A 19,639-nucleotide genomic window follows, 5' to 3' on the forward strand; every position below is an offset into this window, starting at 1 on the left:
GACCTTTAGTCTGACACTCGATCAATCAAGCTAAAGATAAGGTCTATCAAACCGAGCCGTATTTTCCAGTTATAGTATATTACCAGGATAATTCACTTGTGTCCGGAATCCATTTTCCTTGAACTTTTGTTCATTATGTTGTTGTTCATCTCCTGTCGTTCTGTTGCTTTTAATGTTGTTGTTACCTTCTCCTTCTAAAAAGAGGTTAATGTTGCTGTTGTTGCTCAATTCCTCCTCTTCTTTCTCTCTCCCTTCCTCCTCCCTCTCTTTCTCTCCTCATCATCCTCATCCTTCTACTCTCTCTCATCCTCATCCTCCTCCTCTCTCTCTCTCCCTCCTTCTTATCCACCACCTCTTCTCTCTCTCTCTCTCCCTCATCCTCCTACTCCTTCCCCTGCTCTCTCCCTCTCTTCCCTACCCTCCTCTTTTTCTCTCTCTCTCTCCTGCTCCTCCTCTTTTTCTCTCTCTCTCCTCCTCCTCTTATTGTCTCTCTCCTTCTCCTCTCTCTCCTCCTCTCCCTCCTCTCTCTCTCCTCCTCTCCCTCCTCTCTCTCCCTCCCTCCTCCTCCTTTTCCTCCTCCTCCTCTCTTTCTCCCTCCTCCTCCTTTTCCTCCTCCTCTTCTCTCTCTCTCCCTCCTCCTCCTCCTCTTCCTCCTCCTCCTCCCCCATCCCTGCTCTTTATCTCGCTCTCTCTCTCTCTCTTCCTCTCTCCCTCTTTCACCCTCTCCCCTCACCTCCTCTTTGTCTCTCCCTCTCTACTCCTCCTCTTCTTTTTCTCTCTCTCCTCCTCCTCTTCCCGTTCTAATAAATGGGTAATATAGCTGTTGTTGCCCTCCTCTTCTTCTTCTTTTTTTTCCCTCTCCTCCTTCTCCATCTTGCACTGTCTTTGTACCTAAACAAAAGGAATCACATGACATAATACCACCAGGATACAACCCATGATATGTAAAATATATACCATAACGATGTCTACATACGTGGCATAATTATCAATTAACGCGTTCCTGATACAAGCCACCGAGGATAACTTTATTTTTTGTTTTCTCATGTCTGAGAACAGGGAGAGAGAGATGTAAGACTGAAATATCAATGTGACCATTATATAATTCATAGTTAACCCATGTCCAAACTTAAATCTGCGATTTGAAATCACAAACATTTTTAAAACAAATGTAATTTTGTCCGTGGAAGCTGAGAGATTAGCATTGTTTAATTCAGTATAATGTTTGTATGCGGGTTAAATCAACCTCACTCACGACAGCAATCAGCCCTGTGTACGCTATTTATTTTAATTTAGAAGAAAAGCTAGAGTTTTTACTCGCTTAATCGTAATTGATATCACGCGCCTTTAACAATGCCGATTTGAGAAATGTTTCGAGATTTTTTTTTTCGAGATATAATCTGAAAATATGCGGTGATTTTGAAAGAGATTACAACCGACAGTCCAAAATAAGAGTGATATACTGATGTACAGTCAGTAAATGTTTATCTATCTTATCACGCGATACATATTTTGTTAAGATATGTATCGTGAAATTGAAGAAATATTGAGAAAAAAAAATTAAAAGTTTTAATCTTTATTTGTTGCAGACAGTTAGAACTTTGATATTTTTTTTCTAATCCAGAAATTTAAAAAGCCGATTGTTCCGTGTGGCTAAATTGTAAAAGATTTCTGGTATGCATATTTGGTAACAAGCATGCTTTTTATTTTTTTGAGATTCAATTGTAAGTGTACATGTATGAGGTAATTTTGAAATTCCAACGCACACGTTTTTATTTAAGCACAATTTTAACGGTATTGCACCATGCTTTAACGGTATACATTACTGACTGGTATAAAATTTAACTTGTGGCTCTGGAAAACGAGTTTCTGGTAAACTTTCTGTATAAATTTGTAGCATACAAGAAACAAGGCACGATATATATTGTTTAAACTAATCAGAATTGATCAGCCACAGTGATTTCTACTTTCTCCTACACGGATTTTTCAGAATTATTTATGATATATAAATCTATATTATGCTTGATCTTCCTGAACATGCGTCATTTTCCTGCAACACCAACACGCACACTATCTAAATACATCCTTTGTTTTCGACTGAGTGGGAAGCTGATATCATAAAGTTCAAGTTTAACAAGAAAACACTCGAACTTGTTGTAAATGATTACAAATATACATTTTTAAAATATCGTTCAGTGTATTTTGTTAAATAAGCCCATGAGGAGATGAGTAATCCTTGCGGAAGTAAATTTTCTGTAGGACACACTAGTGCGTATTAGCTAGACCTCTTCACCGAATAACCACACGCGATCAAAATTTGTTAAATATTATCATTTTTACTAAACTACCACTATATTTATTTCGAAACACTTATAAAACAGCGTACAATTACAAATTAACCACTCTCGTTCGCCAGGATCAAATCTCAAGGATGTATCCAATATGACATGTATTAACATAATATTTATTTTATTTTCAGTTGACAAAATGTTAACAGTATATCAATATGTTTGTGTGAGAAATATGTTTTTCATTTCTTATACCGTTGTTCAAATAAAAAAAATAATCCATATATCATTGTATACTCTATATACATATTTGTTTAAATAACTTTCGATACAATCTGAGAGAGCCGAATCATTTCAAATACGATATTCACTGTTTTATAATAAGTCTTTTCTTTAAAATTCTAATAACTAACAAGCCGGTCAGTCGACAAATCGCCAACACTAATTCTCCTTTTCAAACGACGCTCTTTAATATTTTTAACATTGATTTGCATTATGTGTACAGCTGTAGCTATGTTTTTCTTTTTAATAAAATCTATGAGATTTTGTAAAGGGTATTGACTGGGTCTAGCTTGTGTTGTTGGATATACGGATACTGGTGGATGTGGTAGATAGTTCGGTTGGCTACACTCGGTTGAATTTGTATAGAGCGGACTACGACACGCGCGTTTTCCCCCTCCCCGTTAGGCGCTAGGGACTTCTCGTGTATGCACCTCGCTTGTTCAGTAGTCTCCTGTGTTCAGGACGAGCAGTGTCGCTCTAATCTTTGTACGTACTTAGTAAACGGCTTGAGTAGTGTGTATATGTAAGTTGTGCAGTGAGGAGCCAACATATTACTGAATGGAAAACTAAATAGTTTAAATAGCTAACACACCTGCCTTGGGATCCAGGTGAGAGAGAATCTTGTTCAACATGAGTAGTATATTCCGTATACAGAACGTATACCTGTGTCAGCTCTCACAGGTGTAATAGTGATACAGACTCTCTCTATATATATAGGGGTGGATTCTACGTCATAATTTCGTCTTTTATCAAAGAAAAAATATCAGAAATTTTCGGGATTAGGATTACGTTTACTTAACTGGATGTACACTACTGTACAAGTATCGGAATGACAAATTTGTTAATAATGTGAGAGCAGAAGGATTACCGTGCATATAATTGTGTCCCTCCCTTGTACAACAGTGTCCCTCTGGAATACACAGCCAACTAGGATTTAAAAATCAGTGTTTTCTAAACAGCGGAGCCGCTTTCGATATATCCCGGAATCCGTCGTTTCGTTATTTTGATTTTTCCACATGGGAGTCCGTAGTGTGTTTTCATAACGTGGGATTCTCACGAAGGAAGAAGAGGAGTGAAAATTCCAAAAAGAGAAATATTGAATTTGTTCTCTTCAAATTTTAAATTCATTTCCACTCAAGGGATTATCCGATCATGAATATGGATTACCAATGGATCTCAAGGAGAACCCTATTGTTGATAATATTTAAAATTTCCATGCACTTTTGTGCGGAATTAAGAGCTGGAATGTAAGTATTTAAATTAATTTACTTCTAATCGTGATGTATATGTATATCTGTTTACCTGTGCAAGTAAATTATATCTACCTATATTATCTTGTCTATTACGTGTGTGAATAAGTGTGTATATACAAGCGTATGAATGTCAACTTATCCCCGTGTTTACATGTCGTAGGTAGCATTTCATGTGTCGTGTTATATTTCACAGGTGCTACTAACTTAACTCGTTATTATTCACATCAACTTGGTATGTTTAGCTCTAATTATAATGCACGTGCATACATATTACCATGTTTATTCGCGGAAACATGATAAATAGCAAACAGATTTTGACTTAAATTGAAATGTGAAACATTTCTTAAAGTTCATTTGCAAGACAGTAAGTAATATGAGGTAACGCCCCTTATGGATCGTCTACCTGTGCTTAATTACAGGTAAATATTTACCTGTATTTATCACAATAAACACCCGTTAAAAGTCAAAATAGACTTTTAAGCTTCTCATATTCTTTTGAATTATTTAATCCATAAAATCCTTTGTTAAAATTTCTACAGAATCATTTATAATTGAATATAACGTGGTTGAAATATGTCACTTGACTGACCACTGCAATACAGGTTTTCGTGTGGTAATGTGCATGAACCCGCTGATCCATATACACACGCAGGGGCAAACATTTCTGTACAAGTAATATACAAAGTTATTGAATACATTTATTTTTATAACTTAATTAGGATAAATACTTGAATACGTTTTAAAATTCTTTCTCTATACCTGTACAATAATTAACAATATTGATCTATATTTAAACATTAATAAGAGCTATTGTATATAAAGACAGGTGTACATGTGTCGTATTGTTCCTACCTGTACATATATATCATACACATTTAAATCTAAACGTTTCTAGACATATATATTATACAGGTAAACGGTAAACCATTCATCATATATTTCAATCCCTTTAGAAAATACTTACACGAAAATACATATATGTGAGTGTGTTTGTATTATCTAAAAGGGACGTTATAGTAGCAATCAAAGCCAGCCTATTAAGTGTTAATTATTTTGAGCATAGTGTCTGTATTTTTCAAACAGACATTTTCTAATTTCAATAGCGAATTTGAAACCCATGGGGGCACTTGACGGTGAATACAGGAGTGCAAGATTGCATTTCAAATCGTTCCCTCTTATCAAGGAAGCTATCGTCTGTACTGATGTTAACCTTTTCTTTTCTTCTCCAGAGTGAGGTAATAAATCTTCTTGTGGAAGTGATTTGCAAACAGTTTTTGACAAAACATAGTGACTTTGCGATATTAGGTATCCTTATTCCTTAGTCATATCTCGTGTAGGTACTGGAAATTTTTTCTGAATAATTAGTAACAATTAAAAACGAGTTCGTTTTAATCTATATATTCAAACTTTAAAATGTCTTATTAGTTTTATCTAAGTCAACTTTGATAAAATATTTCGCGGCAGATGTTGGAAATTAGATATGTATACTCATACATATCTGAAGCTTTATTAAATTATGGAGGGCCTGTTTTAATAGGTCAGATTTTTAATGTTAAAATTCACAGGAATTACTTATCAAGATATTAATATGATAAAACTCTGTAGTCTTATATACAGTTTGGTCCACAATCGGAAATTGTGAAAATTTAAAATTATATAAAATTATACCTAAAACTTGGAAAAGGAGGGGACTAAAATTAATATAAAATTAGACAAAAAGTTATCAGGACACACATGCTGCTTCAACCAGGCAGAATCAAAGTTATACATCTAATTAAGTTATTTTTTCTTCCCTCTGAAAACAAGCTTTCTTTATCTGTTTAATTTCCTTGCGTTGTCTTGACTCATAATTAAGTAAGCACTGAGAATATTTCCTAAAAATATTACTTATCTGTTTTGTGCATGTAGTAAGTTATGTTAATGTCACAGCTTAGGACTACAGTCATGATATATCATTTTAAACCTCAACATAATTTGAAGCTATGGTATAAAATTATATTAAATCCTATACCAGATATATTTCGGTATATAAATATATACATATATATATATTATACATATATAAAATTGGATACACGCGGAGCGCCTATTGAAAAAATGCTATTGTAATTTTAAAAGATATCCCAAAAGCGCTGAGCGTGAAAAGACTTTACAGCTAGTGTTTCCTACATGGATGTTAGAATAGGGCGATGGGGGATAAAATCCGAAGGTAACATCGTGTGATAAATTTAATCTCGAATTCATTGAAGATGTTTAAGTATTTTTGATGATATAAGCAAGGATTAGAGACGTAAAACAGAAATAAGTACTGTTGTTATTTAAGTGATAAGTATACTTAATGTTATACATATCCTTTACTTCTCATGTCTTATATCGTTATCTTAAGCTGTAACCTGACTGTTAAAGTTTTCATGCTGTAATCTCTAATCCATTTAAACATATTTCAGAAATACTTTTTTTTCTCGCAAGATATCTCTGTGTAGCCATTTCTGTGTTTAGCGGATGCGACTAATTTAAAAGAATAAAAATTTATTTGTGATATCGACATATGCGCCGAATAATTTTGATATTTTAATATATGATTCGGGCGAGCTCTCGAAATTGACTTTCTAATGCTGTTCGTAAAAAGTACATTTTGAACTGTCAAAATATCATTTTAGATAGAAATACTCTTCTTGTTGATAGTAAAGATCTTACATGTATAGTTTTGGATAATATCAACGGACGTTTATAACTTCTGATAATATCATCCTTACTTCTCTGATTTGATATGCAACTTTGTTCTCGATCTTCTATCTTTCATATCACAATATAATTTATACACTCTTGATAATATCATTATACAAATTATATATTCCTGATAATATCATGACATATTGCAATGTGTTTCTGATAATATCATGACACAATATCCATACTCCTTTTAATATCACATTAAAACTGGGGCTTTAAGCATGAATAGAAACGTTTTGATTTCCGGCTTCAGACATCAGTCGCTTTACGTATGCTGTAGTAATCCTCTTGTAAATTGATGTAGATTTGGCAACATGGCGTATCGTGTGTGGAAAAAACTGACCTAGTTAGCTTGAAATTTAAAATTAAAAATTCAATGACGTGTCTTGTTTTTTGTATATGCATAGTATCGTTGTTGTCTGCACACATCCTGTAAAATGTATGTGTAAACAAAATGTTGTTTGTAGATGTGACGGTTGAGATAGTCTGCAAATGAAAAACTTCGACATCAAACTGTAAATTCCTTCTGAAGTATTTTGTTTCTGTCGCCATTTTATAAGTGAACATAACCTTAAAATTAGTATTTCTTTTCCTGTATAAGAACATTTGCATGCCAAAGCGACCCCAATAAGACACAAACCCGATTTTATCTCTTTTGGCTGCTGTCCTCCGACAGTCGTATTTTATCAATAATTATGCAAATCATGGGAATGTTTACTTTTCCTGTTTGAACACAATTATAAAAATTTATCTATTTTCCAATTATGGGGACATAAGGCCAATTAAAGATAATTTTGTGTTTGTCTGTTTACATGTATATGTTATTTATTAGTACAGAGTATATTGGGATATCTGGTTTACTTTTAATTATCAAGACACATCTGGATATGAAGCAAAAGGTTATATAGACCCAATGAACATAAATGGCGGAATACCCTAAGTCGTTGTCAATAATATGACTGTAGCTTAATCATCTCTTTGGTTTTAATTGACGGCTAGATTAATGAGATAAACGCTCAGTGGAAACCATTACATTAAGAAAATGAACATTTCATCCTTGCTAAATTTGAGTTCGTTCAGTACAAGTAATAGTTGGTTTATTTCAGAACTAACGGATAATGATTTTTCAAGTATAATGACATGATGACGGGGTTCGAACCAAGGACCCCCGATCTTAAAACGGATACTCTAACTAACCACACATAGACATTATTTCATTATTTTTATATTATCATTAATGCTACCCTTTGATTTTGATTCAAATCAATTTTTACAAACAGATAAAGACAAATCGGACATATCAAAAGTCTTCGATGTTTATTTGAATATTGCTTAGTCTCCTAACAGAACAACGTATGTCAAAAACATTTCTTTATGTCGAAACCATGACTTCGCAATCTTAAATCTTCGAATTAAACACAGATTCGAGATATTAGAATTCCTATGTATGGTGCTGCGTAAGTCCAATCTAAAATGAAGATATTTATGAATATATGAAATCGTAATAAGAGAGAGCATCTTGCAAGAATCTGTGACGTCATGACATTATGTATGCAATGCAAATATTCCTCAATGTTCACATGCATTTCTTAAGCAGTATTCTAGACTTTTTGCTATCCCTTACAAACATCGAAACGTCTATGTATTTTGTAGTACAATCAAATACAAGGGATTTTATTCTTTGCCGTGTTTTAAAGTTGACCATGCCGATAAACTAATGACAAAAAGAATACACGATGTGAATATCATGGTCCGTGTAGTTTGTAATTAGAATATACTTCACAGACGATTTAGACATGTTGTTAATGTACATCTGCAATATTTCGTATGTTATATCTCAAATAGTATTGGTATTGTTTAGAACTCAATCGTGATGAGGGAGCAAGATACATCTTTATGAAATGTTAAATGCATCTTTGCTGAATAGAAAGCATGTTCATGTTACCGTACAATACTGTTCTATCTTAAGTTACGTTCTCCTTCTGACGTGTGGTAAGGAATGACTAACCTGTTGTCAATACAATGTGACTTGGAAAAGGTCAAGCTACTTGTACCGTGTCTAGATTGAGACATTCCAGTGTGATGACACTATAAATACGTCCATGATTGTTCCGGTATCTTTGGACATTGGATCCATACAATGTTTGCTTTTGTGAGGACATCAATCTCTTTGACAAATTAAAACAACAATGTACAGTGTGGTGTTCATACTCTTTCCTGGAGAGATTTCTATTTGTTTTGGATAAATAAACATGTAGATAAGGCCTATGAAGTATACAACACCACATATCAGCATATGTGAACACAGCGTGTTGCAGTAGCACCTGAAATATGTTTTTTATGAACACTGAACTTTTGTAATTGGAAAACGAGACCTGCTCATTCGTGGATGGTTCAATTGACGCCCCCACATCCAAACGCCGATAAAGTCTGTTTTAAAACGAGATACAATTACTTTAAGCTATATTACGTCATACAACAGAAAATGAGGCCAAACTTAACAAAAAAAATCACATTTGCTTTAGTTAAAGATTATAGACAATCTGTGTAGTTTTATTTGCAAACGACATTTTAAATCACTTTGAGAAAATGATCGACTTTGAATCAACGTCATTTTGACTCTTTGTATATGACTCGGGATCTTCGTAAAAATCAAACATTTAGACGACGGAATGTTGTTTCATGAAAAAAGAAAATGTTTCTTTCATACATAAATTATCTGGCCACTGTTTGCGGTCCTATGGCTTGTATGAAACACAACAGCTAAAAGTGCACACGTTCACGTGCTCGTATTCAATATTTTGAATATTTACGTGTGCGTGTTGACCTTGATGCAACCTTCCCACTTTTACAAACAAGACTATATAACCTAAGAACTAAACAATATATCTAAGCGCGAGAGATATGTATATCATATATGAAAAAGCAGTGATGATATTCTAACAATTTTATAGGTAATAAAATCCATTGAAAAAGACACAATTTCGTTTCATTTTGAGAAAATCATCGAAGCGTGGAGCCGAACGATTATATATCAAATATAAGTGTACCGCTCTTATTAATATAAACAGCGAGGAGTTACATTACAAGATGATAAAGGATGAAGAGGTTGGATATAATTACAGTCCAATTTTATAGGAACCAGTGCAGAACAATATTCACATCACTCTAAGGTTGGAGGGCTTGTCTTCAATGCCGCATTTAGACGATAAATTACATTTTCTTATTCATTCATCGAAATTCGTAGCCATAAGATTCCAAATTATTATGATCACATATGTATTGGGTACATTCGGGTGTTATATTTCGTCGTTCAGACATCCGTACTGGATTTAGGATACGTTTCAGTGCAATTATATCGTTCATACATCCGTGTATGATTTACTTTCGAAGGGCAGATAACTCGTAGCTTTGGAAACCGTTACTAGTCTTAGGTCTACTTCAGCAATATTGACAACCTTGTCTACAAAAATTATGACACAGTCCTTCAGTTAATTTGAATTTACTCGAAGAAAACTTTATCTTAAGAAATTACTGTATGATGGATTAAACTCCATATATTACAATAAACACGTATGTAAAACGTCCAACCATACATTTAGGGATTTTGTTTGTTTATCACCTTTAGATTGGTTTCAATCTACCTTGACGTACACATGCTTTTATTAGGTGAAAATTTATTCTCGATTTTACCATTTGAGTAGCAGATATTACGTATGCTCAATATCTTATGAAATATTCAATCATCCAGATCTCCGCGCAGTAAAAGTACACTTGTAATCCATCACGACATTCTGCGCAGATACAGTAGTAAGTGTATGTTTCACAAGTACTATTAATTCGTTAAAGTGTGAAATAATTATGTTTCTTTCCAAGTTTTATGACTAAATTGATGTAATAACTTTATGTATATGATGTTTGTGCCACTTTCTCTTTCTTTATGAATTAGAACCTTTACGTCCTTTTAAGGTGTCTCCTATTCATGACTAAACGTTTGACTCGCCGATAAAATGAAGTGCCTATATGTGCAAGATATCGTAAGCGATTCTCTTGTTTACTTTGATGGGCTAAGGCACTCCATGAAGAGATGGGAAATACATTTCACACATTAACTCGACAATAAAGAGGTTGGCGTAAAATAATCCCTGAAGGGTTTGAGGAAAAAAACAGCCATCTGATCATGAAACGGCTTATAATGGGCTCCGTGAAGACCCGTGTTTTTTCGCCGTGTCCTTTGCATTCGGAACACAGGTAGGCCTTACCGAGAGTATGGCTAGATCTTAATCACTTCCGTATCTGTTATTTTTCTCGTAAACTTTCCACTTTCCTGTGTTTCTCGCTGGTGTCTTTTTGTTGGTTGACATTATAACAATCTTTTGTTTAGGTCGCAAAGTTAACATTAATTTGTATTGCCTTGATGTGGTGATGAACTGTTAAATTTAGTGTGTGTACCACTTAAAGCGACCGTGTGAATCTGAAAGACCGATATGTGGTGATGATCTGCTATATCTACCGTGTGACTCTGATGACCTTGGTGTGGTGATCTGCTATATGTAACGTGTGACTCTGATGACCTTGGTGTGGTGATCTGCTATATCTACCGTGTGAATCTGATGACCTTGGTGTGGTGATCTGCTATATCTACCGTGTGACTCTGATGACCTTGGTGTGGTGATCTGCTAAAATTACCGTGTGACTCTGAATTACCTTGGTGTGGTGATCTGCTAAAACTATCGTGTGACTCTAAATGACCGTGGTGTGGTGATCTGCTAAAACTTCCGTGTGACTCTGATGACTTTGGTGTGGTGATCTGCTATATCTACCGTGTGACTCTGATGACCTTGGTGTGGTGATCTGCTATATCTACCGTGTAACTCTGATGACCTTGGTGTGGTGATCTGCTATATCTACCGTGTGACTCTGATGACCTTGGTGTGGTGATCTGCTAAAACTACCGTGTGACTCTGAATGACCTTGGTGTGGTGATCTGCTAAAACTACCGTGTGACTCTGAATGACCTTGGTGTGGTGATCTGCTAAAACTACCGTGTGACTCTGAATGACCTTGGTGTGGTGATCTGCTATATCTACCGTGTGACTCTGATGACCTTGGTGTGGTGATCTGCTTAAACTACCGTGTGACTCTGAATTACCTTGGTGTGGTGATCTGCTAAAACTATCGTGTGACTCTAAATGACCTTGGTGTGGTGATCTGCTAAAACTTCCGTGTGACTCTGATGACCTTGGTGTGGTGATCTGCCATATCTACCGTGTGACTCTGATGACCTTGGTGTGGTGATCTGCTAAAACTACCGTGTGACTCTGAATGACCTTGGTGTGGTGATCTGCTAAAACTACCGTGTGACTCTGAATGACCTTGGTGTGGTGATCTGCTAAAACTACCGTGTGACTCTGAATGACCTTGGTGTGGTGATCTGCTATATCTACCGTGTGACTCTGATGACCTTGGTGTGGTGATCTGCTTAAACTACCGTGTGACTCTGAATTACCTTGGTGTGGTGATCTGCTAAAACTATCGTGTGACTCTAAATGACCTTGGTGTGGTGATCTGCTAAAACTTCCGTGTGACTCTGATGACCTTGGTGTGGTGATCTGCTATATCTACCGTGTGACTCTGATGACCTTGGTGTGGTGATCTGCTAAAACTACCGTGTGACTCTGAATTACCTTGGTGTGGTGATCTGCTATATCTACCGTGTGACTCTGATGACCTTGGTGTGGTGATCTGCTAAAACTACCGTGTGACTCTGATGACCTTGGTGTGGTGATCTGCTAAAACTACCGTGTGACTCTGAATGACCTTGGTGTGGTGATCTGCTAAAACTACCGTGTGACTCTAAATGACCTTGGTGTGGTGATCTGCTAAAACTACCGTGTGACTCTGAATTACCTTGGTGTGGTGATCTGCTAAAACTACCGTGTGAATCTGAATTACCTTGGTGTGGTGATCTGCTAAAACTACCGTGTGAATCTGAATTACCTTGGTGTGGTGATCTGCTAAAACTACCGTGTGAATCTGAATGTCTTATGTGTGGCGATTAACTGTTAAACACCCGTGTGAATTTGAATGTCCTATGTGTTTGACGTTGAACGATACAGGTAAATATATCTATCTACGTAAAATACACAAGTGTTTAGTTTTAAGGAACAAGATCAATCGTCACTGTAAATAATTAGGTTATTGTCCTCGTAAGAAACAGTAATTAGGAATTGGGACTCGACATGCTATATAGTGTATTGTAGTTTCTATTTCTGAACATGAATGTTCTAGAATGACAAGGGTTAAAAATGTTCACCCGATCTTCGATAATTTTTGTCCTTATTTCTCTAAAAGCTTGCCTATGTACTTCTAGAAATGTCAAACGAAGGTAATCATGGCTGATTATATACAGCGGGCTGTACATTATAAACCCCGCCCTTGACCTGCGGGGTCCGTAACTGTATTTAGTTTAACACTGTCACACCCAAGTGCCTTATCCCGCAGGCTCTTCATCAGTCACATTATGCAGTGCGATATAAATAGGCCGTAAGTACTGGTCAAGTTGTCCCGATTTGACCATCGACTTTTGACTCCTACGTCATATTCTGACATTCAGTACCGTGTCTTCGAAACTAGTTTTCACCAACGGAAACAATTGCTTCTATTTAAGGAAAGATCACTCCATTTCTAAGAAAGTTACATGCGTCATTCTAAATAGGCCCATGGCTCCGGCAGGCGGACCTATATAAAGAGAACTCTCTAGCTCGATGTTAAGTTAATTATATACGTCTTAATGCAAAAAACAATTACAGCACGACGTTAATTACAGGCTCGTTCATACAGTGATTCTGCTCCGCGCGGCAGTCAAGGAGCCGCAGTACTATTTAATCGCCGGTTTATCCCTCCGCTGTATAAAATAGGAACATCGAACCTTTCGGATTCATCGTTTAACTATGACGGGAGAAATCTGGATGTTACATGTAGCTAGAGTCAATACACTGGTTAATCAATGCAAAACTTTCCATCGACTTTCTAGATATTTTGTATAAATTCTGCTTCGAGTTGTATCGAACGTATGTCACTTGGTCTCAACATGACGTTTCAGCATAGCATTTGTTCTCAACTAAAACTAGGATAATTGTGAACTGAGAAAATATCATTGTTGCGTGTTACATTCAGCTCGGCTTCTACTCTAGTTCATGAAAATAATGATATATTCAGTATTTTCAGTGACTTAGAAATATTCTATATTAAAATCGATGTTCCTGTCTGAAATTAAACGATAAAGATATCGTTACTAGCATAAATCAAAATATAGTGTTAAACAGTTATAGCTACAAACACGAAATCGAGAAAAATATCGATTGGATATTTTAACACATTTGATTATATTCCTGAATACTAGGGGCTAAAACTAAACTACAACACAAAATGTAACATGGTTGGAATGTCGATAGAGGTCTTATCAGGAATTACACATCCGGCATCTATTTTCTTGATAGTTCGCTTTAGCTGACCTTGACATTACAGCCCTATGTCGTCTTTTCGGGGGCTTGTTCTTTTGTTTGATGACATTTGTCAACCTTGACCGTTGGCGGTTCAATAACCGGATGTTACAATTAATATCTATGTGAAATGACATATGTCATATTTGTTTCGCCTTGTTGTGGGGTCAAAGGTTATATCTATATGTCAATATCACAGTTGGAAATTCGCCGTGATTTTCACATTTTTCTGTTTCTAGTTTCTAACCCGAATATACTAACTAGATAAAAAAAAAAGAAAGGGTATGACGGACTAAGCCGTTGCGGAATATTTTATTTAACATAATTTGAACACGAAATGAGAATTATCAAGAAAAGTTACACATCAGTGAATAATGTATATAAATAACAATAGTGACAACGACCATAACGATTTTACTGTCCACATTGACGAATTCTCCAAACACGTGCATTACGTAACTAAAACATCTCTAATTAGCAATTATCATATCACGTGTGCACTGTTACCATGTTATGATGCATGTGGTTTTCGTGTTTCTATCCACAGAGTTACAAATTATCATATGTCTGTCATATAATGAAAACAATATGTGTGTAATTGGGATTTAATACCATTTAGTGTCAAAATGAAACAGTTTTCTATGATATTCTCGTTAACTGGAATGCAGGCCTATACTCTTCACACAATTACATACAAGTTTTCCACAAATACAGTTTTTTTGGAGTTCCTCTCGTTTTTAGAAGGGAGTTTGGTGTAAAGAAGTGAAGGGGTCATGGGTCAAAGTAATGGAATTTGGACGCCTTGTTTATGGAGGCGGGGAAGTTGACGGGAGAGAATTTGTTAATGATATGTGTTAGGGGAATATGGAAGTAGACGACTTCGTGTTTGAGGAGGTTCGGTTTTGGGACCATGTGTAGGGGGATAATTCGGTTATTAGTGCCTGGTAGGGTGTTTGATTTTAGAATTGTGTAGGGGCGGATGAGGAGTTGGCAGTTGATAGTTTGAGATGACCCCTGCAGTGGGGACTGTTGGATGAATATCGGGAGTTGACCGGTAGTAACCTAAAACAGTGTGTGTAAATAGATCGCTGAGATGGGACGTTGGAAAAATGTGGAAACTTGATAGCGGGAAAAGGACACAGGAACAAAGATGTGAGAGGTGAGAATGGGCGACAGAAGGGGTGTGCGGGAGACAGACGGGTGTGCGGGAGACAGAAGGATGTGCGGGAGACAGAATCGTGTGTGGGAGACCGAAGGATGTGAAGGAGACAGAAGGGTGTGCTGGGTGATAGAAGAGTGTGCTTGAGACAGAAAGTGTGTGCGGGACACAAGGGTGTGCGGGAGACAGAAGGATGTGAAGGAAACAGAAGGATGTGCGGAGGTGATAGAAAGGTGTGCGAGAGACATAAGGATGTGCGGGATGACAGAAGGATGTGCGGGAGAGAGAATGGTGTGCGGGAGACAGAAGGGTGTGCGGGTGACAGAAGGGTGTGCGGGAGACAGAAGGATGTGAAGGAAACAGAAGGATGTGCGGGGGTGACAGAAGGGTGTGCGAGAGACGTAAGGGTGTGCGGAGGTGACAGAAGGGTGTGCGGGAGACAGAAGGATGTGAAGGAGACAAAAGGGTGTGCGGGGATGATAGAAGAGTGTGCGAGAGACGTAAGGGTGTGCTGGGGTGACAGAAGGGTTTGCGGGTGACAGAATGGTGTGTGGGAGACAGAAGGGTGTGTGGACGATGAAAATGTGTGCGGGAGACACAGGGGTGTGCGGGATATAGAAGGATGTGCGGGAGACAGAAGAGTGTGCGGGAGACAGAAGGGTGTGCGGGGGTGACAGAAGGGTATGCGGGGGTGACAGAAGGGGTTTCGGCAGACAGAATGATGTGCGGGAGAGAGACGGGTGTGCTGGAGATAGAAGGGTGTGCGGGAGAGAGAAGGGTGTGCGGGAGAGAGAAGGGGGTGCTGGAGATAGAAGGATGTGAGGGAGACAGAAGAGTGTGTGGGAGTAAAGGATGTGTGATGGGTAGGATTTTCCAGTTTGGTATTTAAGTCCGGCAGGAAATGTCAAACGATGTCATTTTACTGCACTCATTAACATCGAGTCTGATAAACATGGAGGGTTACCGAGGACACACTTAATTAAGTATGGACGTATAATTACAATGTACAATATGTATATTCAGGCCTTAGTCAGGAATGCAGAAAGACCAAAATCAAAACTTAACAATAAGTTGGTATGGCATGTAAAAATAGGAGCTGTGTACAGACAGGCGCTGTTACCTTGTGGGGGTCCAGCCCTTAGTATTTATATTATAATGATATCACTTCAAAGTCTGTGAAACACAATAGGCAAAAACAGGTGCTTCACAAGGTGTAAAATTGGATAATAGTGTGCAAATTCCATTGAGACATAGCGGTCTTATAAGAGAAAAAAAGAAATTAGGTATGACCCGTTGAGCCGACATTCCTTTGAAGCTTTGTCATTCGTGTAAAATATGTCTTCAAATTTAAATTATTAGATAAGGAATTTTGTCTGACCTACCGTGAACGGCCCTGTCAGAGTCCAGGTAGTATGTCTGGTGTATCTGTATAGCGCTATGCATAAATATTGTACGTGTTTTGTATAGTATACATTAAGATATTTTATTAAGCAGTGATATTTGAAATAGTATTAAATATTCAGACACCACATATGTAGCCATTGCTGTTTCATGTTTTCTTTTGCAGACAAAGGTTTATCGATTCCGTTTGAATTAGACCATTTTGTAGATGTAAGTCTACTTTTATCGATAAAAATGTTTGGAGAAGTCTCATTTTTATTTTACATGTGCTGTTGGTTATATCCACTTTCTCCGTACAGTAATATACAGGTATAGACTCCCTTAAACCAGTGCTTATCAATTTACACTTTATCTCGTTAAGGCAGGTATCTGTGTAAACCAATGCGTTATAAAACGTTAGGTATCAGTTAGACGGGTTTAGACTTAAAAGTAAACAAAATGTTAACAGTTCTTTAGAAAAGATTCTATAGAGAAGCAAGATTACCATAACAAATCAGAAGTATTTGTTAATCCGAACAAAGGAATATGTTATCCTATGATACAAGGGGGTCCTGTTATTCGTTAGTCCGAATTTTTTAGGCCTACTTCTGTATGTACATGTACAAATGGCTAAATCTGATAAATTGGATTCTCAGTGTCATACTCCGACACTTTAGAAATGGATTTATTGGAATAAAAGCATATGGAAAAGAATACTTGTACATTCTTCAATATGTTAAGTGTCACCTGATTTTGTCTGGTCAGCATGCTGTCGACTTTGTCATTTCATGATATTTCCTTACCCTTGATCAGTGTTTACAAACTCCAGAATCACTATTTTTGGAGCTAAAATGATATGATGAATATCATCTAAATAATATGTGTGTAATGATTTGTAACTATACAATAGAATTGATTATAAGGTATTTTGTCCCTTGTGGCCTTTGAAGGGCTATGTCCAGATAGTAGATGGTTGGTGACACTAAATTATTGATAGTATCAAGAATTTTACATTTACACGTTCAGGTATGAATAACAGTCTTCGTAAATCATGTTCCGAATGGTATATGTAAATCATGTTCCGAAAGTGGTGGAGGCGATACCCAGAATCTCTGTGAATTGTTTATCGGTAGGGAAACATCATTCTTTTCATAACAACAAATAAACAAGTATTGTAAATATCAAAAGAAGGTTATGTGGCTTTGTCAAGGATATGATATACAACACGTTGTACTTAAGGACCTCACAAATATTTGTCCTCGTAAAAAATATACTGAAGTTCACAGTCAAAAGGCCTAAATAGCTTACACACTTGTCAATTTTATAAATATAAACAGTACCCGCACACAATATTGTTAACCGCTGTATATATATATAAGATACATGTATCCTATTTGTAAGACCTCATGTTGATTTCCCTTTTGCTTTGGTTCTCAAAAGTAGTTTGGTTTCAGACAGTGACAGATCCCGATAATGACCAAGGATTTCAATGCCAGCTGAAGAAAAAACGGGAAAATGCTAGTGCTGTGAATTCAGTTAAATCGAAAAAAAAAAATAAAGTGATTTAGTACAAGTTTATATAAGTACATTTTTGTTTAAGAACTTTTATGTTTACTGAGAACGAATTTTGGATGAAATCGGTTATTTTCTTGTCAATTAATTCCAAACATATTTTCACAAGTAGTACATGTATCCCTGTGTACACTATTCTGTCACCCTACAAAACCGGAATTCCAAAATGTGTTTTTGCATAAGTCACACCAAAGTGTGGGGTAACATACCTTTTTTTTACCTAAGGAAGTATGCTGCTTTAAGCATGCTGGTTACACATCACACTTGAAATACATGAAGATCCATGTGGAAAACAGTGTTCCTGCAACAGTGTAACGTCATCTTAACGTTTATTTCTTACCGGCCATAGTATGGGCGAATGCTATTAAAGCGTCAAAGTGACACTCACATTTTTCACGACTTTTTTTTCTGTACATGTAACTTAGGTTCCGTAAATGCGTTATTCATGTATAATACTCATATGCTAACGTGAAGAGACATGGTTCAGCTGGAATAAAAATGTACGTAACGCCATCAGATATCATTCGGAATGTTCGCGTTCCTACTACAGAAATGTAAATAAAGCAACATTTTAGGACTCTCTGTTCTGAAACAGTGAATCTCTTAGATGCTCACGTTTTTAATTTTCTATTTGAAAATAACTCGCTTTAGAAGGCAAAGGGAACGGGAAAGAAAAAAAGGAATGAAAAAAAAATAAGTTTGTGTTTTCTTCAGAATTGTGTAGGTTTTGAATAAAGGTATGTTGTATATAGGACTATAAGGCAGCGCTCAAAAGGCGAGAAAATGGTGCTTAAGAACAACACTAATTATGCAAAAGGCGGGATTTTTTCGTTATTATTTTGCAATCGAGAGATGTTCATGTCGTTATATGTCTATTTTTATTAGTATGTGGTTCATATTTTTGCACTTGAACTTACACACGAGCTTTCAGAATTTTAAATAAAACACGTCGACACTCTCGTCATCAATCTTTGTCCCGAGATAACGAAAATGAAACACATTACAGACACGAAGTCTTGTATGGGTTAGTAAAGAGTAAGAAGTTTTGTATACATGAAACATGACCTTGAAAATAAATAAATCGTTCTGTGGAATTTAATAAAAGTATCTTTGCGTAAAATCATGTTATACAAGAGGTGAAGGCAATAGGTACACTGCTGGTCTATTTCAGAAGTTGATAAAAAGAGTCTTTGTGTGAGATAATACAGAGGAGACATATGTTTACAGGCCTCTCTTTATACACACGTTTTCATGGGAGGGTTAACATTCAGCATCATCATCTTCCGTCGTCTTAAGAAAGCTTAAGGATGCTTACCCGGTAACTTTTAGAATTATTGTTTTAAGGACGCGTATGCCTTAACATTCAACGTTCTTATTTGTAGGATTTTAATCCGTTACTTTTAAGAAGATTTATTTAAGAGTTTGTAACCATTACGTTTTAGAATACTTTTTTAAAATATGATTCTC

The 19,639-nt window shown here is 36.4% G+C and overlaps 1 protein-coding gene across 1 annotated transcript in view; it reads left to right on the forward strand.

The window, feature by feature from the left end:
* The first annotated feature begins 3,399 nt into the window (after window positions 1-3,399).
* LOC132555093 (multiple epidermal growth factor-like domains protein 6) overlaps window positions 3,400-19,639 on the forward strand; it is a 177,213-nt gene continuing 160,973 nt past the window's right edge. Inside the window, exons 1-2 of the mRNA XM_060219436.1 lie at window positions 3,400-3,419; window positions 3,710-3,817. Coding sequence (XP_060075419.1) covers window positions 3,400-3,419; window positions 3,710-3,817 — 128 coding nt within the window. The remainder of the gene's footprint in view (window positions 3,420-3,709; window positions 3,818-19,639) is intronic.

The sequence above is a fragment of the Ylistrum balloti genome, unplaced genomic scaffold (assembly GCF_031769215.1).
Source record: "Ylistrum balloti isolate Yb309-2 unplaced genomic scaffold, AGI_CSIRO_Ybal_v1 Utg369646, whole genome shotgun sequence".
Taxonomy (NCBI): Eukaryota; Metazoa; Mollusca; class Bivalvia; order Pectinida; family Pectinidae; genus Ylistrum; species Ylistrum balloti.